The sequence below is a fragment of the Emydura macquarii genome, unplaced genomic scaffold (assembly GCF_026122565.2).
Source record: "Emydura macquarii macquarii isolate MOO-44397 ecotype Brisbane River unplaced genomic scaffold, CSIRO-AGI_Emac_v2 contig_3390, whole genome shotgun sequence".
Taxonomy (NCBI): Eukaryota; Metazoa; Chordata; order Testudines; family Chelidae; genus Emydura; species Emydura macquarii.
In genome coordinates this window covers 7255884-7278707 of record NW_027133527.1, presented here as the reverse complement: position 1 = coordinate 7278707, position 22824 = coordinate 7255884, and the positions used below count along the sequence as shown (strand labels likewise).

The 22824-nt window shown below is 55.9% G+C and overlaps 1 protein-coding gene across 1 annotated transcript; it reads left to right on the top strand.

Moving 5' to 3' along the window:
* Positions 1-234: 234 nt before the first annotated feature.
* On the top strand, positions 235-21763 carry ERN2 (endoplasmic reticulum to nucleus signaling 2). The gene is made up of 22 exons (XM_067534279.1): positions 235-386; positions 5371-5488; positions 5863-5896; positions 6787-6859; positions 7223-7295; positions 7737-7859; positions 8317-8418; positions 9107-9368; positions 9672-9750; positions 9865-10015; positions 10733-10854; positions 11131-11307; positions 11942-12125; positions 12532-12622; positions 13416-13605; positions 14409-14508; positions 14803-15002; positions 15795-15942; positions 16795-16922; positions 17800-17923; positions 18351-18418; positions 18508-21763. Exons 1-22 carry the CDS (start codon positions 324-326, stop codon positions 18727-18729), a joined length of 2832 nt encoding a protein of 943 aa, XP_067390380.1. The 5' UTR covers positions 235-323; the 3' UTR covers positions 18730-21763.
* The last annotated feature ends 1061 nt before the right edge of the window (positions 21764-22824 follow it).

Genomic DNA, 22824 nt, shown 5'->3' with positions numbered 1-22824 from the left:
GTCTGTCTGTCTGTGTGTGTAACCCCCCGCATGCCGGCTCCGCCCGGGGTGAATCACTGACCCGCCGGCAGCAGCGGCCCGTCCCCCCCGCTCGCCGCCTGCGGTCACGGGGCAGGGCAGGGCGGTGCTGGCGCAGGCCGCTGCCCCTCGCCCGGATCCGGGTCCGCCCCCCTGCCCTGCCCGGCCCGGCCCCGCGCCAGCCAGCCTGAGTCCGCGCAGCGCCCGGGCGGGATGCGGGGCTGTCGGCGGCGCTAGCGGCCTCGGGGCGCGGGGCCGGCCAGCAACATGGCGGCCCCTGAGCCCCGCCGAGCTCGGCCACCGCGATGGAGGGCGGGAGAGCCGGGCGGCTCCTGCGGGGCCTCTGGGCCCTGGCTCAGCTGGCGCAGGTAAAGGCCGCCCCAGCGGAGGGGAAGGGAGGGGGGCCCGGGCCGGGTGGGGGGCGCTGGGGTCACCCCAGCAGGAGGGGGGACTCTGGGGTCACCTCAGCGAGGGGGGCCCGGTCTGGGTGTTGGGTTCTGGGGTCACCCCAGCAGGAGGGGGGGACTCTGGGGTCTCCCCAGCAGAGGGGGGCCTGGTCTGAGTGAGGGGCTCTGGGGTCACCCCAGTAGAGGGAGGGCTCTGTGAAGGGTCTGGGCTCTGGGGTCACCCCAGTAGAGGGAGGGCTCTGTGAAGGGTCCGGGTGGGGGGCTCTGGGGTCACCCCAGCGGGGGGGCAGCTCTGTGGGGGGCTCTGGGGCCACCCCAGCAGGAGGGGGGGGGCTCTGTGAAGGGTCCGGGTGGGGGGCTCTGGGGTCACCCCAGCAAAGGGGGGGCTGTGTGGGGGGCGCTGGGGTCAGGCGGGAGGAGCTGCAGGAGGACGGTCTCTGTAACCGTTGGCTCCCTGAGGAGACCCCTGGGCCCCAAGGGGCTGAGCCGCTCGTTAGGCCGGGCGCGGAGGGAGGGTAGAGCTGCCGGGGTCTCCACAGCGGGCACACATCGGTACCCAGCTTACACTGGTCAATGTTCTTGCGTCCCGGTACCAGGAACAAAGTGGTTTGTTGTCTAGTGCGTCAGCCCCAGGAGGGCGGGAAGGGAGCGATGCTGGTCCCGCACAGACCGGCCGGGATATTCCACCCCGAATCGCAGGATGGTGGCGGGTGGCGGGTGGCGAAGCGCCCCGGCCCGGGTGCTGTCTGCTGGGGAAGGAGGGAGCCTGTGGTGTTGAGGCAGGGCAGGCTGCAGCGTGAGGCGTGTTTGGTTCGGGGGGCAGGGGCGGATGATTCAGGCCCGGTGCTAACTTTATCCCGTTTGTAGCTGTAGCGTGAGAACAGGCCTGTTACCAAGCAGGCACGTGAATCCAATCCTGGGTGGGCAGGAGCTGTGCCCTTCAGTGTGCCAGGTCCTCTGCACTCAGGGGCAGCTCCTCCAGCCTCTGGGGCAGAACTAACTGGGGACACATTGGCCAGGACACAAGTTGTCCCCGGTTAGTTTTGACAAGCACTCTTTGTTCATGGCCCTTTCCTGCCAGGGGCAGGCTGAAGAGAGCTTGTTACCACCCCTGGTAACATGGCCACACTCACTGACCCCAGGGCTGTGTGCTGCGGTGGTGGCATTTTGAATAGATGATTTGATGGGCTGCTTGCCAAGAAAAGGAAAAACAGCCTGTGGTAGCCGTTGAGCCGATACCCTACCAGAACTATGGCATGTCTACACTGCGATGAAACGCCTGTGGCTGGCCCCACATGGGCTGACTTGGACTACTGGGGCTATACAATTGCTGTGTATGCATCGGAGCCTGAGCTCTGGGACCCTGTGAGGTGGGAGGGCGGGCCCTGTGAACTGGACTCAGCTGACAAACGGCAAATGTTTTATTGCAGTGTAGACATACCCTTAGTGTCTGGAGAGACCTGTCCTGCTGTAGCCATCCCTCATCCTGTTCCCTGAGAAGCTGTAGTTCAGCTGCAGCAATGGTTGTAAGTTAGTCTGTTACAAATCAATCTCCAGGGCTTTGGTAGAAATCTTCAGCCCTTTTACTCCTGCTCCAATAAAATCTGGTTTAGTAACTGGTGGGCAGTCTAGCTTTTCGCCGCCTGGTATAAGATTGGACAGAACAACTCCTGTTGTTCGTGTTCAAGTTGTTCATGCATGGCAGCCTGAGAGTTGTTGAATGTAAAGAGAGAAACAGCACCCATTTAAGAATGCAGTTAGAGGGCTTAGCAGCTATTCAAATTGACAGGTTAATTGGATGATTCTGCGGGCGGCTGGGGAATCTGTCTCTGTGGCTTGTGCAGGAGCTTAGGGCTGTGTGCCAGGGTTGGACAGCCCTGCAGTTTGGGCATCCTTCACAGAAGAGAAGGGAAGGACTTTGGAGGGGGATGTCAGAAACTCCCAAGTGCCTAGGGAGGGAGGAAAGGTGCAGAAACCTTATAGTGACTGGTGGCTGCTCATGGGCCTTTGTGAAGTGACTGGTGAGACTCAGCCTTGTTTCCACTGGACAGATAGCTACATCACAACACCCACCATCTCTACGAGCCCTGTTTGTACCCTCATCTGCAGCCTCAGCACAGACCAAGGGCTGAATGGGCCATGGAGACTGACTGCGCCCTCTGGCACTTACAGCGTAATGAGGGACGGAGGCCTATTGTTGAGGTGCAGTGAGGGAGAGCCTGCCCTGCACCTGTCCTGTTGATAAAGCGAGGGCTGTCGAGCCAGCACTAACTGTACTTAAAGTTAAACGAGGAGGAATGAGAGAAGTGGGAGAGAGAGAGGTGGCTGGCAGGGGAGTACTTCTGCTAGGTGGGTTGGATGAGAGGGACCAGTGGGGACAGGAGGGAGAGAACCAGTGGGTTAACTGAATGACAAGTTGTGCTGCCTTTTATTTGTGTAGTTACAACTGGGTGAGTTTCAGCAAACAATGGCTGCAGGGAAGAATGTGTGACTTCACTGCCACCGCCTCCCTTGCTGGCTTGGGGCCCACACTGGTTGCCTGCACAGCCGTCCCCAGAGAGGCTACTGGAGGTGGTTGGCTGGTCCCAGCTCTTGTTCTCTTCCACCTGCCCAGGGTTGGAGTTCCTTTTCCGTTTGGGTTTTCTCTGCCATGTCTGGGCTGCACTCTGGCATCTACTTGTATATAGTGGACTCTAGAGACTGAGAGGTGAGCGTGGGCCACCACGTGATAGTATCCAAGGCAGATACGTTGCCCAGTGAGCAATCTGGGCTGGTGACCCACTAGGTCTATCTACTCTATCACCACTAGTGTAATCTCCTGGCAATGCCAAGAGACAAACAAGGGTCACCTCCAGATCCCGGGCCACTGTCACCCCTCTTCCTGCAGTGTGGTGCTGAGCACAGCTGCTATTCCTGCCGCAGTCAGAGGAGACAGTGAGGATGGCAGAATGGCTTATTAACTCACTCCTGTATGGGAAGCTGTGTAGTCTGGTGCTCTGAATCGACAGGAAGCTCTGATTCCTGAGCAGCAGGTGGTTCCCTCCTCTGCCCAGACTGCCTTCTCTCCCTGCCCAGTAGTGCTGTTTGCTCAGCGTTTCCTGTTTGCCAAAGGGTGTGGGCGGCTTGTGTGGGGAAGGTGCAGTGTGTGATCTGGCACTGGCAGTGCAGTAATGCACACACATGTAGCATTGTTTCTGTGGGGGATTTGAAGTCACCATCTCAACATCAGGTTCACTAACATCCAGGGCATTAAAAAGTCCTGAGCCATCAGCGCTGACATTTCTGGCAGGAAAAGTAGCCCAGCCGGTTAGCTTCTGTTGGGTCAGTTTGTGTCACCCTTTAGCAAGACACCCAGGAAATCTGATGTAGGAAACAGCCACTCCATGCTATAGTTCATCCCGCAGCAGCAGCAGGAGGAGGAGCCTGCTGGGGTGGAGATTGCACCTTGGCCCCATGTTAAATTATGTACTAATCGGAAGGGCAGAATATAGGGGACTATTAGAGTCCAACCTATGGTGTGTGTGTGTGTGTGTGTGTGTGTGTGTGTGTGTGTGTGTGTGTGTGTGTGTGTGTGTGTGTGTGTGTGTGTGTGTGTGTGTGTGTGTGTGTGTGTGTGTGTGTGTGTGTGTGTGTGTGTGTGAGTATTATTTATAGTATGAGTAAATAGAAAGCATTTTGCAAATTCAGCAGGCAGTCTGCAGGAACCACTTCACCCACTACTGAAATGCAGTCTCCTCTGGGGTGGATCATGACAGCTGTTGACATAGCACAACAATGCTAAACCACAGTTGAGGACAGGAAATCAAGAAGAATCCCATATCCAAATGAAACTGCAGAGGGAATTTTGGGAAGTGGAATGTAACTATCCAAACTGGAATTTGGCCAAAAAATCAGGGTGAACATCCCAATTCTTGGGGAAACCACAAGATTTGTGATAAATACAGGTTAAGAAATATGGGAAGAGGGTATTTTGTGTTTGATTCTTGTCTTGTATAACTGTTAAGTATGTAAAAGCACCAAGCTCTACAGATAGGTATTTTCAACAAATGTAAATAAATAGTGGATGGAGTCTGGACTCCTAGATTCAGCTCCCAGCTCTGGAATGGGAGGGGAGTCTGGCTGTCTCCCAGAGCAGGGGACTGGAAAATAGGAGATTTGCTTCTGCTGCGGCCATTACCAGTCCCTATTAAATAGTCCATACCTCCAGCAGCACAACACCTCGTCACACTGGGACGGGCTCTTGGGGGCAGGTCGGGCTGCTGGCATAGGGAGGAGAAATGCTACACCCAGAGTCTGTTCAGACCCTGCTTTCAGGGCATGGTTTATTCATCAAACGTGACACTCAAAGTAACACAAAGCTATTCCTCTGGCCAAAGCAGGCTGCATCTCTCCCCCTGCTGCAGGGACTGCCACAGGAGCCAGCCTGCTTCCTGCAGCTCCTTTGTCAAATGAGCTCTTTCAGCCCTGTTAGGAATCAGCTGAGCCCTTCTAACTGGGTCTGATGAGCCCCTCTACCAGGCACAGCCACCTGTTCTGGAAAGGGCTCTGTCTCCGATCAGGCTCGGCTGGCCCCAGACCTCTGGCTTGTAAAGGGGCAGACGATCCTGTCACCAGGCAGCACGGACCCAGTAGGGAGAACACCTCTAATAGCATCAATTCCTGCATTTGGGTTTCCTTTCCGTGTCTCCCACCCAAGGAGCCCCCCATCCTGCCTCTGCTTCACTTATGAGACTTGGGATTACAGTGCTAGGTGGTGTCACTTGGGGGGGAACCCTCCTCCCCCCATTTCTTGACCCAGTGGGGCCAGAGGTGAACTCTGGGCTCTTTCTTAATGACAGGGCGGAGTGGTTAGCAGGTGTACCGGGGGGATGCGGTTGGCCGGCCCGTGAAATGGATCTTGTAGCAGGCAGGCACTGCATTATCTTTGCGATGTTTCTGCCCTCAGTGGCTCACTGGCAGCGCAGTGACTATCCCAGAAACGCTGCTCTTTGTGTCCACCCTGGATGGGAACCTTCACGCTGTGAGTAAGAAGACAGGCGACATTGAGTGGACCCTGAAGGACGGTGAGCAGTGACTCTGAAGGCTGTTTATTTGGGGTCAGGTGCCCAGGGATTGCCACTGCCCGTTGGTGTCCTGTCCCAGAGTCTCCTCCGGGCTGAGAAGGGCTAGAGATGCTCCCTCCAGGTCACCCCTGCCAGTGCTGCTCTGAGCAGGGGACGCTGGAGAATGACCCAACCCTCGTGCACGTCCCAGTCCCAGGGGCCTTGCTGTTTTAAGGGGAGTACGTTTACCACTGGCCAGCTGGGTCTGAAATGCAAATAGGTAAATGATCTGAGCTGTAGCCATGTGACTGCAAATCCTGCTGTGCATGCTGCCACGTGGCTCTCTCTGGCAGGGACGTTAGCAGAGACATCTGATGTGTCTGTTTCTCTTTCAGATCCCATTCTTCAGGTGCCTGTTTATGTGGCAGAGTAAGTGTCATCTCCCCTCCTCTGGGTGTCCTTTGCAATAAAGCGTAGCATTTCTCGTAGGCCCAGACCTTTGCAGTCACTGACTAAGAAACCTTCACTGCTCCCCTGGGAGGTGCAGAATGAGGAAATGGAGGCTCGGCGAGGTCCAAAGCCACAGCTTTTTCGTAAAATCTCCCACCCTTTCCTAGCCCTGCTGCCACTGGGAGCTCTGTCGTAGACGCGATCTGGCGGCCATGTCATCTAACCTTGCTCACAACAGCTCGAAACAACATGCTGGCAGCCCCTGAGCCCTGTCTAAACGTGTGCTTCTATCAGTGGTAGCAACAGCAGTAAACTTACTGAGACACCTGAGGCAGGCAAAGCCTCTGTGAGGCATTTGCAGGGCAGATTCTCTGCAGGGTCTCCAGAAACTTGCCACCAAAGCCAGAGCTCTCCTCCATGGGAGGAGGTTAGTGGAGCACCCGCTGGCTCTCTAGTGCTGGGCTGCTTGTTTCTCGAGAGGGCATCAGTAACACCCCCACACAAATTTAGGATGGAAAATGAGGAAAATTTCTGCATCCATTTGAAACTGTAGGGGGAATTCATGGGGGCAAATGGAGTGACTCCAGCTGGGATGTGCCAGGACATCAGAATAGCAGTTAAAGCAGACTGGGGTAGATATGGATCCGCTCTGTAGGAATTGCCATATTGGACCAGACCAGGAGTTCACGTGGTTTGGTATCCTATGCCAGGAGATTCACCGGGAGGCGTAACCTCCCCCTTCCTGGAACTAACAGTCCTGGAATAACCTGCAGAGGGGGATCCTTGCCCTAACCCCTGTGGGTGGCTGGCTTGTACCCTGAAGCAGGACATGGCTGACGCTTCATTCTCCTTTGTCTCCTTCCTTTCAGGCCGGCGTTTCTCCCGGACCCCAATGATGGCAGCTTGTACATCCTGGGAGGCAAAAACAAAGAAGGCCTGATGGTCAGTGCCTGGGAAGGAGGGGTGGCTGGAGAGTGCTGTCCTCTGCTTCCAGCCCTGCTGCAAATCGGGCAGGAGAGGGCAGCTCTGCTGGAGGGCGTGAGGGCCTCATGCTCTTCGTGCTAATCCCTGGTGCCTTTAGAATGACCTGGGGGGGTGGGAAGCCATGTGTGCCTCCCCCACCAAATGCTTTGGTGGGTTGTCCCCACTCCAGGATCACTCCTGTGGCTGGCTTGTCTCTCTGCACTGACCCAGGGCCACAGGATCTTGGAGAGGATGGGATGTGGAGGAGGTTCAACCCCAGGCTGGGTGACTCCCCTGGCTCCTTGCCCCTCACAGTCTGCTGCCCTGTCTTGTCTGTTACAGAAGCTCCCATTCACCATCCCGGAGCTGGTCCAGTCCTCACCATGTCGCAGTTCGGATGGCGTCCTCTACACGGGTAGGAGCAACCTCTCTCCTGTAGGAGAGAGCAAGGGTTTTCTCTGCGCATGAGGCCGCCCGTCCCAGTCCTGCTCCAGACTCCCTCCTGCGGCCACGGTGTGGGGTGTAGAGGACTCTGGGACAGCCTGGTGCTGCAGGGGGTTAAATCAGTGGGGTGCAGATCCATGTGCAGGAGACATAGCCAGCTCCTTGTTGGAGCCAAGCCAGAGTTAGGCAAGATCTGTATCCGAGTATGAATATGCCAGCCCCACTGGGAAGGGGGAGCTTGCTGGAGGGAGCTGGGGTGATGGTGGGTGGGAGTGACTGGAGATTGGCCTCAGGGGAAGAAGGGAAAATAGTATGGGAGAGGGCCTAAGGAGCTTGGAGAAGTGGTGGCTTGAGTGGGAGGAGTGCCAGGGACGTGGGCGATGGAGTGAGAGAGCCATTTCTGGCTTTTCAGGGAAGAAGCAGGACACGTGGTTTGTCGTGGACCCCAAGTCGGGGGAGAAGCAGACGACACTGTCGACAGAGGCCTGGGACGGCCTGTGCCCCTCGACCCCCCTCCTCTACATCGGCCGAACCCGTGAGCCAAGCCCCTTTTGTGTTGGTTGCAGATGCAGAGCCCTACAGCTCAGGGTCTGTTCCTGGTGTCTGGTCAGGCTCCCAGTCATCCTTACTGGTGGAGGAGGTTCCCAGTTCTGCTCCGCTGCTGTGCTGGAGTGAAAGGCCCTGCTTTCCCATTACAAATGGGGAGTGGAGCCCTTCGGTTACCTGGTGAAAAGGGACAATCCCTACAGCCCTTCTCTGCACCTTGACCTCTTGCCTGGGGGAGGCACTCTCCTGAGCTCCTGCCTCTGTAATATTAATAGCGCAGTGTTGCCCAGCAGTGTTGTTGGGGGGATTCCCTTCCAAAGCAGCTAGAAGGATGATCAGCATCTCCTTCCTTTCCCCTGGCCCTTCCCTTGGGAAGGTCCCTCGTGCTGGTTTGAGTAGCCCCCTGAGTTCTGACACGGGTCCTAGCTGTTGTCTCTGATACCTAGAATACGTCATCACCATGTACGACACGAAGTCACGGGAGCTGCGTTGGAATGCCACCTACCACGACTACTCAGCCCTGCTCTACGACGAGGCGTATGATTACAGTGAGTCCCTGCGTGTCGCAGTGGGTGTGTGGAGGCAGGCCCTGTTCTCAATGCCAAGGGAGGCGGTCCCAGCTTTCCAAGGGGGGATTTGCTCCCCTTGCCTCCTTGGTTACTCGCTCCTGTCCCGCACTGCTCGCACGTAGCGCCTTGAAGCGATGCTGTGCCTGCTTGGGAAGCTCTCCATTGCCGGAAGGACTGATCTGAAATGGGTGCTGCGTCGGGGAGCCCTTCCCCCTTTGCCCCCCAAGCAGCGTGGCGGGGGGCGGTGGGTGTGTGGGCAGCATTCAGGACTAGAGCTTGCCTGACTGGCAGAGCAGATGCTGTGACAAGGCAGGTGGCGCGTGTCTGTCTCAAGCACTGCCAGCGGGTCAGTGCTCCGGCTGTGTGCACCCTCCTGGGCGGGCGGAGAGTCACTGACCCTTCTGAGCGGCAGAACAAAGGGCACACGCGGGGGTCTCAGAAGACACCCCCTGGGGCAGTGTGATCCTTTGGTTTGGATTGAGGAGCTACATGGGGTGAGGACTGGGGCGGTTTGCTCCCTGCAGTGACCCAGCAAATGGTGCTTGCATCAGTGGGCAGCGTCCCCAACCTGTCTGTAACTGGGGAGACTAAAGTGCCTGTGAAAGGGGCGGGGAATAAGACCTTGCAGGAAATGCCGCGGCTCTAGCTGCCTTGTGTCTCTGGCTAGAGATGGCCCACTTTGCCTCAAGCGGTGACGGCCTGGTGGTGACCGTGGACAAGGAGAGCGGCGACGTGCTGTGGATGCACAACTACGGCTCCCCTGTGGTGGGGCTGTACATGTGGCACCAAGACAGCCTGCGCCGGATCCCCCACCTCAACGTGGCCATGGAGACGTTGCGCTACCTGACCTTCCACTCGCAGGACATCCGCCTCATCAAGTGGAACTACCAGTCCATGAAGGACTTCTCTAGCACCAAGACCCAGCTGCTGTAGGTGTTTCAGGGCCTTGCAGGGCGGGGCAGGAGGGAAGCAGCATGCTTGGGAGTGCTCTGGAGATGGAGCTGATGATCTCTTGGCTGAGAGAACACTGGCTCCCTGGGAACATGCTAAGATCCATCAAATGCTTTTCCTGCCCCTCTCCGCCTTGGAAGGAGCTGGCAGTGTCCCAGACCCGGGGGTGTGGCTGGGGGTGCCCCCAGCCTGTTGGATTGGGAGATCTCACTGCATTCTTGTTGCTCGGTTTGTTCCACGCGATGGCACAGACTTGGACTGATGCCGTCTCTGCCCCACAGGCCGACGCTGTACGTGGGGAAGCATGCAGCCAGCTTCTACGCCCTCACCTCTTTGGTCCACGAGAGCGTGGCGCTTGTGGTGAGTCTCCCGTCTCTTCGCCTGCCACCTGCGTGCCTTTGGCTGGCAAGGCGAGTTGGTGCGAGTGCCACGTCTGCCCTGCCTGGCACTTACTGACCTGTCTGACTCCTCCAGCCCCAGGGGATCACGCTGGCCAGGATCGATGGCCCCACCACTGACGATGTGACAGTGAGAGAGTCCGGCGAGTGCGAGATCACACCAAGCACAGATGTCAAGTACCCGCAGGGCAGCATGAGCTCCCTGCACAACGAGTGGCTCCTCATAGGTGAGGACTCCAGGGCAGGACAGGGCATTCCCTCTTGGAGACGGCCACGGTGAGCCAGGCTTGGGATGTTCTTTACTGGGGCAGAGTGACCTGCTTTGCATGGTGCTTTAAACAGAGCCTGGGCTGTGAGCTGCACCCGCGAGACACTGCAGTGACTCAGGGCTGAGATCCTCTGTCCTGGGAGATGGTTTCACTGAATCCTTGACTCGCTGCCAGGAAGGGCTTCCTGTGTGGGCCTGGGGGGCAGAGGCTTAGCAAAGGGAGGCTCGCAAATGTACATGCAAGTAAATGTATCGCTGCCCCCGATTTGCGTGCACAGCCATCCTGCCTGGGGAATAGCCGTTGCAAACGGTAGGTGCATGTGTGCACAGAACAGTCGTACGCCGGCATGTTTGGAAATTGTAAAACAGCAGCAGGGTCGCTGCAAGTGGCTCCTCCAGCTGAGTGGGACCAGGCCCTTGGGCCGAGGAGTCACTGCTCAAGCTGCCATTAAAGGAGGTCTGGTGTGGGCCACTCATCCTCCATGGTCTGAGGCCAGGGCCTCTGGGCATTCCTTGCCCACATCCAGGGACTGAGCCAGCAGGGTGTCGCTCTGATTCCCTCCATGCGAGGTCCAGCTGTTTCCTGTCCTGGCAGTGCCCCGGCTGACTCAGGGTGGAGCGGTGAGATGCTGACCTGTGGCTGGACAGTCGAGAGCTCTCTTCCCTTCTCCCGCAGGGCACCATGAGCTGCCTCCTGTGGTCCATACCACGATGCTACGAGCCTTTCCACAGGCTCTGAGGAAGACGACAGAAGCCATAATCCCCACAAGCTCCCCTTCCAGGACTCTGTTCGATGACGTGAGTGGCGTGGCGTGACTGCCTGGGGGGCTGGGCCCAGCACGTGGGGACTGTGGCACATGGGGGGCACCCAGAGGGGCAGGCAGGAATGTCTCGTGCAAAGCAAGCAGGAGGGTGGTGGTGTGTCCCAGAGCATGGGGGCTACTGAGGGGAGCAAGGAATTGGAGGGGTCCCCCATGTGCATCCCAGCCGGGGGGAGGGGGAGGGGGGGGGGGTAGTACAGGCTGCTTGGGGGTACCCGTTGGTGTAAGCTGTTACCCTGGCTTTGTGTTGCAGTTTCTGACCCCGAACGGCATGGAGGACCAGGCCAGCAGGGGCAGCGATGGGCGGTACCATTCGGACTCTCCCCGGGCAGAGCAGACGGAAATCTACCCAGAGTCAGGCAGCTGGGACTTTGTGGTCACCGCAGTGCTGTTGGGCGGGGGGATTCTGCTCCTGGGCTTCGGTCTCAGGGTGAGTGCCTGTTTCTTCCTGTGGGGTCCCTTGCTGGCAGCAACAGGAACTGATTGCTGCAGAAATCCCACTGCTGGGGCGGGGCTAGAAGTTCCCTCCGGTCCCTGCTTGCCCTGTTCCTGGGTACACGCAATGTGCTAGTTGGCTTGGTTGTACAGGGTGCCATGATGTTACGGTCGCCAGGCTCTCCCCAGACTGTCCCAGAGGCATGGGCAGCCATTGATTAACCCTGCGTGTGGCTCCTCATCCTCCAGGCCTCTCTAGGGTCATGTTAAGAACCTAACAGAGAGATTCCAAAGTAACGGACCTCATGTCCCAGCTCTGCCAGCGTCCCGAGTCGTGACCTGCAGCACTGCCCCAGTCCTGACTGTTCCCTGCCCCCACAGCTCGGCTGGTGCAAGGGCCTGGCAGAGGAAAGCTCAGTTTTCCCATCACTGCAATGAGTGTGTTGGCCACAGAGCCCACCGCTGCTGGACTGTGTGATCCCAAGCGGGTGTTTGCCTGCTTCCTTCTCTCTAACGGGGAGAGGGACTGTCTCATCGCTGCCCTCAGGAAGGCAACGCTGTCTCAATAGCTTCATCTGCATCACCCACTTGGGCAAGAAACTGAGAAATCCATGCTCTTTGTGCCCCAGAAGAGACTGCTTTCCCCAGGCCGGGTCTCTGGGGAGATTCTCCCCCCAAGCTCCAAGGAGTCGGTGGATGGGAGCCAGCAAACATCTTCGCAGCTGTCACAGAGCTCGGGCCCATCCTCCTCCCAGAAGGACCTGCCCAACGGGATGATTAACCAGGATCTGGCTATGTCTGGAGCTGCTGATGGTCAGTGCTGGTGGGGAGTGGGGAAGTGCATTTCTGTCCCATAGTCCAGTAGGGACGTTGCCCAGCTTGTGGGAGGCAGGTTGCCCATGTTCTCTTCCCCAGAGCGCAGAGGGGGATGTGTTAGAAGGAAAAGGCCACGGCTCAGAGGCAGCACAAAGCTGTAGAACTCAGTTCAGGACATCTTCCTCAAGGCGTTCCAGAGCGGGAGATGCAGGAGAGATGGTGCCCTCCTCCCCCCCCCTCCCCGGATCAGGAGGCTCAGAGATGCAGAGGGGAAGGCTCTCATGTCAGTGAGGAGACCACGGAAGCTGGTGCTGGATGAGAACAGGGATTAGGAAGGAAAGTAGAGATGGGCAGTGGGTGAGGGGATAGCTAGTGATGTTAATCCTACCTGTACTCCCTGCAGATCCAGAGCCGGATGTGACTGTAGTTGGGAAGGTTTCCTTTAACCCCACGGAAGTGCTGGGCCATGGAGCCAGGGGAACCTTTGTCTTCAGGTGAGTGGTCCGTCTCCCCCTCCCCCGCAGCCCACAGGACGCCCTGCTCTTTGCTAATGCCACGTCTGGTTTGGAGGGGCAGCGATTGTTGCTCTGACTGTTTCCTCCCTGGCACTGGGAGCCCTGAGGGCTTGGCATGGTAGTTACTAGAAAGGACATTACAGGGTGGGTTTGGCTGGCTCTGGGGCTTCTGGTAATGGATATCGAGCTTTCCTCTCTCAGCCACCTGTATCAAATCGAGGCACGTGGTTCCTGTTGGACTGGAATTCTGGGGCCTTCGTACAAAGTTGGCAGCTGCCGGTCCTGCCCCACCCATATGTCCACACCCGGCACTAACAGGCCCCCCTGCTGGCAATCCCAGCCAAGGACTGAACTCCCCCCTGGGTCAGCGTTTTGCACACTGGAGGATGCCTGCACTACACTGTGCCACCCTGCCCGTGCGGTGTCTGCTCAGTGGTTGTCTGTCGCTTGGTTGGCCTGACGCCTAGCAGAATCCCGCAGGCTCTTGCCGCAGCACCTTTCCTCAGGTCCGCACTTGCTCTAAAGGCCAAGGGGACGAGGCTCAGTCAAACCCGGCCCTTCCTGGGGGCTGCAGAGGTTTCAGCCTCGGCCTAGCTGCCCTCATGCTTGTGGTGTCCCTCTGGGGAACCTACAGGGACTAATTCTTGGTTGCTAGACCGGAACCTGGATGGATCTGTTCATGCGTCTCTGTGGCCGTGAGCTGTCGTGTGTCTGGGCTGGCTGGAGTGCGGGCAGCGTGTGTGATAGGGCTCTCGCGCTCTCTCCCCCCCAGGGGTCAGTTCGATGGCCGGAATGTGGCTGTGAAGCGCCTTCTGCCCGAGTGCTTTCACCTCATCGACCGGGAGGTCCAGCTGCTTCGGGAGTCAGATGAGCACCCCAATGTCGTGCGCTACTTCTGTACGGAGAGGGACAAGCAGTTCCATTACATCGCCATTGAGCTCTGCTCTGCCACGCTGCAGGAGGTGAGCCAGCAGCCGGCTGCAGCCCTCCCGCCGCGTCCAGGGAGATAACACCCATGGGCGGCTGCTGCTGCTGCTGCTGCTGCGAGGGGGCTGTTCACTCCGTGTCGCTCCTGCCCTGCGTTTGCAGCGCAATCCAGGTCGAGGGGTCCTTGTGGAACTGTTCCATCGCTTGTTTGTCATCTGATAGTAATGGCCCAGTCTGCCATATTGCCATGTTCTAAAGGTCTGAGTGTGGGCATGGGACCCAGGAATTCCTGGGCTCTACTCCCGTCTCCGTCACTGACTCCCTGCGTGGGTTAGGGCAGGTTGTTCCACCTCTTTACGCCTGTTTCCCCACCTGCAGAATGGGAGAGAGAACTGACAATAGGATAGCACTTACGTCGCCCACTGGGGAGTTGCAAGACACACCAGAAATACACCTTGATACGGGCTAGGCACCGATCTTCATTCACTTGCCTATTCGATCCCCTCTGCACTAGGTGGCAGTGCAGCTAGTGCATCCTCATGCTTCTTATGCACCTGGGGCAGCTAATCTGGCACGTTCCTACTCCCTTGTTGCCTTCTGTAAGGCCTCCAGTGAAGTGTGGTGTGGTGCTGCTCCTGTCTTGTATGAACAAAGAGGTTCTGCCCGGGGAATGCAGATCTCAGACTCTAGCTTGATCCTTTTCTTCTACTTCCCAGGATTTAAGATGGGAAAAGATGTGGTTTATTGTTGTAGAAGGAAAAGTCCTTATAAATCTCTGACTCCGGTAAATGCAGACTAGGTGAGCTTCCCCTTTGGTTTTTCTCTCATCTGTTGTTAGTATGTAGAAAGCCCCAGCTTTGATCGTCGGAGCCTGGATCCAGTGTCCCTGCTACATCAGACCACATCAGGCCTGGCACACTTGCACTCCCTGAACATAGGTAAGGGAGCTCTTTGCCCCCAGCTTTGGTCGGGATGCTTGTTGCCTTAGAGCAATAGGTTCAGTTCTAGTGAATTGTCTGTGGAAGGGAAATTCTCCAGCGCAAAATCCTGGTGCAGAACTTGAACCCACAGCTCTCAGGTTCAGAGGCAGGACTGCTGCTCACTGAGCCCTGCTGTGGGGCGGCAGGGGTAGCATGCAGGTTACTCCATGGTGACAGGCTAGTCCCAGCCCTGCGGCCGCACAGCCTCTTCTGCAGGTCACTCCAGCTCACTCTGGGCGACGTTTCTTTCAGTTCATCGTGACCTGAAACCGTGCAACATCCTGATCTCTGTTCCAAACAGCCACGGTCAGATCCGGGCTGTCATCTCAGACTTTGGCCTGTGCAAGAAGCTGCAGGGGGGACGGCACAGCTTCAGCCTCCGCTCTGGAATCCCAGGCACTGAGGGCTGGATCGCGCCTGAGGTGCTGCGAGAGGAACCAGAAGAGAACCCGGTGAGTGTGCTGTTACCATGTCCCCTCAGCCTTGCTTGCAGCGCACATTTTCCATCCTTGCAGCTTCCTTCCCTGCACCTGCAGAGAATTATTTACTCTGCCCGCTTCTAAGGCTCAAATTCTCTGGTTTGCTGGAAGGCAGCGACTGTGCTGGGCATCCTGGAGGGATGGAGGCAGCTACTCTCGGAGCTGGTGTATCAGTCACTGCTAGAGAATCCGATAGTTTGGCTCTAGTGATTTGGAAATGCTTACGTTGGCCCCCGTGCTACTGGTCTGTGTGGGTGTCTCTCTCATTTCAGAGGTGACTCTGGGGGCTGGAAGCATGTTTCATAAAACCCTGCCCCTGTCGTTAGTTTGAAAATCCCCACTAACGTCACAAATGGCAGCGAGGTGCCCAGCTCCTGTTTGTGCCTTTGAAAATCATCTCTCAATATTTCTGCTGCGGTGTCAGCCAAAGGCTCCAGTCAGGATCAGGTTCCCATTGTGCTGTGGGCTGCACAGATACATGGAAAGAGACAGTCCTTGCTCCAGAGAGAACTACGTGCATCCATCCAGCAGTTCTAGAGCTCCCTTCTGCAGAGATGCATCTGGTCCCAGCAGGCAGCTATGCACTTGTGTTTATCAGGAGGGGGAGTTCGAGGTGGTGGTTCCTGGAGCTCAGACTAGGGACTTGCCTTGCTAAATCTGTAGCCAATCAAGCATTGGCGTTCAGAACTAGAGATGGGGGGGCGGGGCAAAGGGCCCCGGGCCACCCCTGCTGAGTGCTCGCACGGCCCTGGTTGTGTTTTGCAGACGTGTGCGGTGGACATCTTCTCAGCTGGCTGTGTGTTTTACTATGTGGTGTCAGGTGGGGAGCACCCTTTCGGGGACAGCTTACGGCGACAGGCCAATATATTGCTGGGCACTTACCAGCTGCCGTGCCTGCTGGCGGACACTCACGGTAAGGACCCTCCTCCGAGAGTGTCTGGATCTTTATAGCACTCACGGCCCTGTAGAATCTGAGTGCTGCTACTGCCAGACCTCTCTGCAGCACCTTCCATCCGAGGATCTCAGCTCACTTTGCAGAGGCTGCTTTGTTCTAGACTCACTAGCCCCTGGGAGGAAGGGAGGCAGGCCAGCGTTACCCACCCCGTCTTCCAGTTAAGGAACCTGACGCATAGAGAGATTAAATGATCTACCCAAGGTCACCCAGGAAGCCAAGACTGAGCCTGGTTTTTCTGTCCCGTGTTGTAGCCACAGGACCAGCATTTTAGGTGCCCAGAAGATGGAAATTGCGTTGCACATCCCCAGCAGCAGCTCTAGAACCTAGAACAAGGGAGAGGCCTGGTAGGTCAGATCTAGTCCATTCCCTAATGGCCAGGACTAGGTTATCCCCAACTGTGTAATCTCCACGGCGGCAGCTAGTCAAGTTGTAAATGTCTCGAGCGGTGGGGGTCCTCCGTGTCAGATGACTGCAGCCTATTAGACCTCACTAGTATTTCCAGCTACTCGTCTGAAATGTTCCTTTGCTCCAGTCCGTGCCCCTGGGGCGGTATTGGTGAGTCTGGTGTTTAGAAGGAGCAGGATATGTTTTGTTTCATTTCATGACCTCGCTGTTGCAATGATCTGGGATACAATCCTCCACGTGCACGTTCCCACATTGGGAAACTACAGGAAGTATGCAGGGCAGAGAGTTAGTGAAATGGTTTGAGCTGTGACTTGTCATGAAAGCCCTGGACTGAAGGTATGAAGGGCTCCCTTAAACCCCACGGGTGTTAGTAACCTGCTCTCTGCTTTCACTCTCACACCCAAGACCAGGTTATTGCAAGGGAACTGATTTCAATGATGATCAGCAGCAAGCCCCAGGAGCGCCCATCGGCCCAACAGGTCCTCATGCATCCCTTCTTCTGGAGTCGTGAGAAGCAGCTGCAGTTCTTCCAGGTGCGAACCCTCTGGCTGAGCTGGGTGGATCCCAGTGTCTCTGTCCCCAGAGCTCTATTCTGTGACATCCAAAAACAAGCTGTTTGGAGCTTTTCCTGAAGCCCGGGATTCTCAGATGGCCCCTGCTGGCATGGTGTGCAGTGGTTGATATTTAGCTTAGGTTGGTTATAAAATCCACCTCCTGCAAGGAATCTGCCTTTTTGTGAACAGGGCTCCCTGTGTTCTGGGATTCTTTGACTGTGGGATCTGCTCCATGCTGCAGATTCTGTGTTTTCATTTAAAACAAGCAACCAACGGCATCAAATAGGTTGAATGTAATGCAAAAATGACAGTCTGCTGCACTGAGTGGATCTTGCATGTATGTGTTGATGTCAGTAAAACACCCACCTTTCGTTTAAAAGACACTGCTATCGAATTCAGGGTCCCTGCCGTAGAATGTAGGTCCAGCTTGCTGCAGAGCACAGGGGAGCCATCGACTTTCATGCCAGGAGAGTGAAAAGCTTCCTCTCACGTTTGGGGGCAGTGACCCAGCTAGATGGAAGTGCCCTGGAGTGGAGCCATCTCTCCGCTAGGAAAAAACGTTTCAAATACCTCATCCCACCGTGAAGGAGGCTGGGTTCTGCCAGCGATCAGGTGTCTTCCAGATCTCATTGCAGTCAACCGTGGGAGGCCTTTCCCAGGATCCTCAGGGTCCTAGCCCACAGGCCTTAGTCGGTTACAGTCTCTCCTGTAGGTGGACCATGCTGCTAGGTTCCACCGTCACCCAGTGTTGAGCAGAACTAGAAATACGTCTCCTTAGTGTCCATAAGCCTTTGAAACACGGCCGCCTGGGGGGATCGAGTACAAAGTGCAGTTTCCCCCTCTCTCTGGTGTTTAGGATGTCAGCGACCGTATTGAGAAGGAGCCTCTCGAGGGACCCATTCTCACTGCCTTGGAGTCCGGGGGGCAGTCGGTCGTGAGATTAAATTGGAGAGCTCACATCTCTGTCCCGCTGCAGACAGGTAACGGCTCAGGTGCCAGGCCCATGCTTGGCACTAAACCGGGGAACTGGTTCATGCTGAGCCATGTGGAGTGGTTGCGTGGAGTTTTCCAGTGCTTGTGTCACGCTCTCATGTAATGATAGCAATCACTTCCTGGCAGCTGGAAATCCAGCGGCCAACGCTGAAACCCATGGACCCGGAAGCTGGAGGGGGATGATGAATCCAGCTAGCTCTTCCCCTCAACAGGGCAGGATTCTTCTATATGGTCTCTTCTCCTGAGCTTTGTTCTGCCCAGTCTTACATGCGCCAAGCAAGTCTCCCTTGGGAGACTGTCCCCCAGCGCAGCGCATCCCCCATTAGGAAATGTTTCCAGCCCGAGGCCCTGTTAGCAAATCACTACAGAGATCCAACATTGCTGCTGCTTATTTGGGTCTCTTGCTGTTTCCAGACTTGAGGAAGTTCCGAACATACAAGGGCAATTCAGTACGTGACCTTCTGCGGGCCATGAGGAACAAGGTACTGTCACCCACCTGCAGCATGAGGTCTCGTGTGCCCTGTGCAGTGACCCCATGTAAGTGTGTTTAATCTCACTGTTTCCCATGCAGAAGCATCACTACCACGAGCTGCCCGCAGACGTCCAGGAAACTCTTGGGGCTGTCCCTGATGAGTTTGTTCAGTACTTTACTTCTCGCTTCCCCCAGTTGCTGCTCCACACACACACAGCCATGAAGATCTGTGCCACAGAGAGGCTCTTCCACCCCTATTACCATCAGCCACCGGGAGACCTTGGAAATGAGCGGAGAAGCCACACTTGGGAGAGAACTTAGAGTGAAGGGCCTATGCTGCCGAGTTCTGCTATCTGGTCCTGCCAGGGTGAATCCTGCTGGAACAAGGATGCCAGCCGATGGGGCTCAGCCAACATCTGCCTCAATTCTATATTTTTTAATGCAGAGGTTTCTGCAAGATTTTATCCCGCTGACTAAGCTGACAGGACCTAGCACAGCTTCACAACCCCACCTGTTATCCTGAACAGGTTCTGGAGCTCCACTCCCCCCGGAGCAAGGCTGGGTGACTCTGGGCGTGTCACTGCCTACCTCTCCAGGGAAAGGCCTGTGGGGAGAACCCAAGGGACTTTTTTTGGAGGTTTCTAGGTGGCCGGTCTGGATGGGGCGGCTCCTTCAGTCACACAGAGCCTGACTCCTCCTCTGTGGGGAAACAGGAAGACTGTGGATGTGGGGTTGAAGGGAGAGCCCCTCTCTCGGGAATGTTTTTTAAATGAAAACTGCAGTTGTCCGTGGTATTTACAGGCCATTTCTGTAGCTCTTCCCAATGCTGGGCAACAGTGCTGCTGTCCAGGGCAGAACCGGTACTTGTCCAAGGTTCTGTAGCCAGTTCTGCAGGTTCTCTTACTTCTACTTGTTGCGCTTCACGTGTGTTGATTAGGCATGTGGGCCCCAGGGTGGTTCGTTGATCTCAGTAAGTTTGTAGTTCCACTGGCTGTTCTCCAGTCCCCTGAATCGTCTGGGCTGGAAGCCTAGAATGGCCAGTTTGGCCCTTCCCCTTGGCAGGGCGCTGCGTGAGCTCCCAACCTGAATGCCTCCATTTGCTGACTCAGCAGGAGACTGGCCCGAATGTGTGTGTCCATCCTGCTCCTTGTCTGCAGCTGTTGATCCAGAATCATTTCCGAGAATGAAAAATCTCTCCCATGCAGAGGAATCTGAGCAAATTGTAGTGCATTGTAGCAATAGGACTTGTCAATGGGGTGAGGGCTACAAAGGGGAACAGTGAAGGTGGTGGGCAGAACAGTTGATTTCTGCTTCATGAACATTCACCTCTGACCAGGGATGTCGCGTCCCAGCTTTTCTTGGAGAGCAGCGCTCGATGTGGGCTTACAGCAGAGGGGGAAGCACAGCCAGGGTGCAGCCACTTCTCTCAAGCATGGGGCCTAGTCACTAAGGGTAAAGCTTTAAATCCAAACTGGATTTGTGTGACTCCAGAGCAAAGCCAGCCCTGGAAGAATGTGTGTAGACACCTTCTCTCTCTCTCTCTCTCTCTCTCTCCGGACTATCTGAATGGATTTTACCCAAACGTAAAGGTTTGGTTTAAGCTCCATCCCGACATTTCAGCCCAGAAGATAATTATGGGGGTTAGAATGGAAGAGACTTCTCCGGTAGAGCTGTACCGCGGTACCCATCACGCTGCCAGCTGCATAGAGGCACTTTACCATTTTTAATTGAAAATGTTTTAGCCTGTTTGTTTTTTGCTTCCAAGACCCCATCGTGGCTGGAGATCTGGCCTTCCTTGCGCCAGCCCTTAAGCATCAGAATGGGAACCAGCAAGGTCCTCTGTGCATCTGCTAAAGCAGCGCCTGATGCAGAAAACTTCTCTCACTGGTTCCTTTCCATGCTGAGCTGTTGGGAGCTGGGGCCTGTTTGATTGTCTGTTTAAAATGTCACTGTGAATGGCAGGACTGACACTGGATCTGACACTGGATATGGTCTGCCCTGGGTGGGCTACATACCCACATGGGACTTGGGCAGGGGGTTTTTGGTCCCCTATCTACAGAAAAGGTAGGCCCACAGGCAGTGCTGCTACGAGAGGTTTCTCTCCCCACTGTTTTATGGCTGGTTAGAAGTGAGCAGGGCTGGACTGTGGATTTGTAGTAGCTCATCTTACAGGATGCGAGCTCAGGTCCTGGGTGCAGGGGCAGTGCCTGTTGCCTCATGTGCCCCACCTGGCCCATGAAAGGAGTGGGGTTGCCCAGGTGTGGGGCGGGTAGGAGAGGATGCTGTACGCTAGGGGCCATCCCAGCAGAATCCCTGTGATGAAGTCCCTTTCTCTGTCTGGCTGAGTGAGAAGCTTTCCCCATTCTCACTCTGCAGCAGCCCCTAGCATCACAGCTCCCAGTCTTGAATGGCTCGGACAGATGCCTGGTGCCCCATCTGCATTGGTCATGAGACTGAGGAACCCCAAGTGCTGGTTCCCCCCTTTTATGGGGGACGCTGCTGTTCATGAGGAGCCCTTTCTGTGCAGAGAGCCCATCCCTTGGCGTATAAGGCATATCTGTGTCTCCCCCACCCCGGAAAATCTGTACTTCCACCTTCTTCAGCTGTGAGAACCCTTTTCTGGCTGCTGTGGTATCTACAGCATCTGAGCTGGAATCTCTTCAGCAGAGAAACAGAATCTGACCCTTGCCCCAGAGAATATTGCCACTGAGGTGGTGGTAGCAATTCCTGTTTTTCCTGCTGCTGGGCCCCAGTGAGGCCGGGTCGGCCTGGAAGCAGAATGCGGTGCAGGCCAGGGGTCTCGAGTGCTGAACTACAACTGACAGCTGTTTTCTCACTCAAGGGCCTGTGTCTAGGAAGGGGAGAGGAGAGACGAGTGGAGCCTTCAGCTAACAAGGCATGGTCCAGGCCAGCAAGGACAGACAAATACCCCTTCAGCAAAGGTGGGATGTGGGTGTCCTGGAGGTCTGGGAGCCGGGTTTCACTCTGCTGGGATGCAGCCCTGGCCAGACTTCAACTCACAGACAGTTTCCACTGATCTCAGCTGGAGCCAGGGTGGGAGGAAGAATTGATAATGGGTGTCTAAGCCCCTTCTGCACTCAGCAGTCTGCAGCTGTCTTATGCCACTAGTGCTGCCCCTGCCTAAATGTCACTTGTTATCTCGGCTCCCACAGGCCAATGCTTTTCTCTTCCTCAGGGTGTGGGTTTTGTATGTGTTAATTGAGCTTTGTACGCGGGGGCTGGGGATCTGCTCCTTTGCTGACAATCAGTTTGTACCTGGTGTATTTTCAGAATATATTATATGGCAGAGAACCTTTTATACAAAATCTTGTAAATAAAATTTTTTTTGAAAGTTTGTCCTTGTTAAAAGGGGAAATAAACTCAGCCCTTTGTGCTGGCTGAAGCCCTGCAGCGCTGAACTAAAGGGCCACTGATGGTTGTTGAGGCCCCCAAATCTACATGTGAAGCCCTGCCACTCTGGAGGCCTTTTATATATTGGAGCCTCAGTGACCCAAACAACACTGCTCAGGCCTTAATTACAGACCTGCCTTCGAAGAATTGTGAGCCCTGGGCCCAAGCCAAGTTGCCGATGTCCTGGAGTGACTGACCAGATGATCACAAACGGGGCTGTTTTCCTCACAGGAAATTGTGATGTTTATGGCAGAAATTTCAAATATTGAAAATTTTTGGGTAAAAGCTGCAGCAGTGGAAATGTCATTGTGGTGCATCATGTTCCTGTTCTCCTTTACAGGGCCCTGGCCTGGCTGGATTATATCTCCCCTGACCCACCAAGGTCTCTGTTCCTGGAGAGAGTAGGCAGTGTATCATGGGAGATGTAGTCTGGGTAGGGAGCACGCACCTACCCCCCCCCCCAATACAAGGGAACAAGGACCCATTTCCAAATCTGTGAATCTTTTCTGAGAAAATCTGCAGTGAATGCTCTGTTTTCCATCAAAACCAGGTGTGACAGGAAATTCTTCAACAAGCTCTCTGAAGGAGTTGTCCCTGAACAGCAGAGTTAGGAGAGGAAGGGACAAAACCTGTCTAACTAGAACTCAGTCCTTCTGGCTGGTGGGGGAAGAGAATTACTCAGGTAGGCCCACAATGGGCAGAGGATCCCTGCTGGGGTGGAGCCTTTCCCAATGCCAGCCCAGTGCTGCATCTTAAAGATGGGGAAGATCAAAACTCTCCCTGCAGCTGCCCTGGTTACTGACTCCACATGTTGGTTCTGGAGACCTGAGACAGGCAGGTGCTGGGTAGTACCTGGTTCTTTGAGTCCCCACAGCCTAGTGTGGCAGCTGAATTGTGGAGTTTAGGGGGCTACAGGCACAGCCTGAGCTGGAGGGAAGAACCACCCCCACCCCCTCTTCTTCCCCTGAAGGACCCTCAGTGGCAGGAGACGCCAGAGTGCTGCCT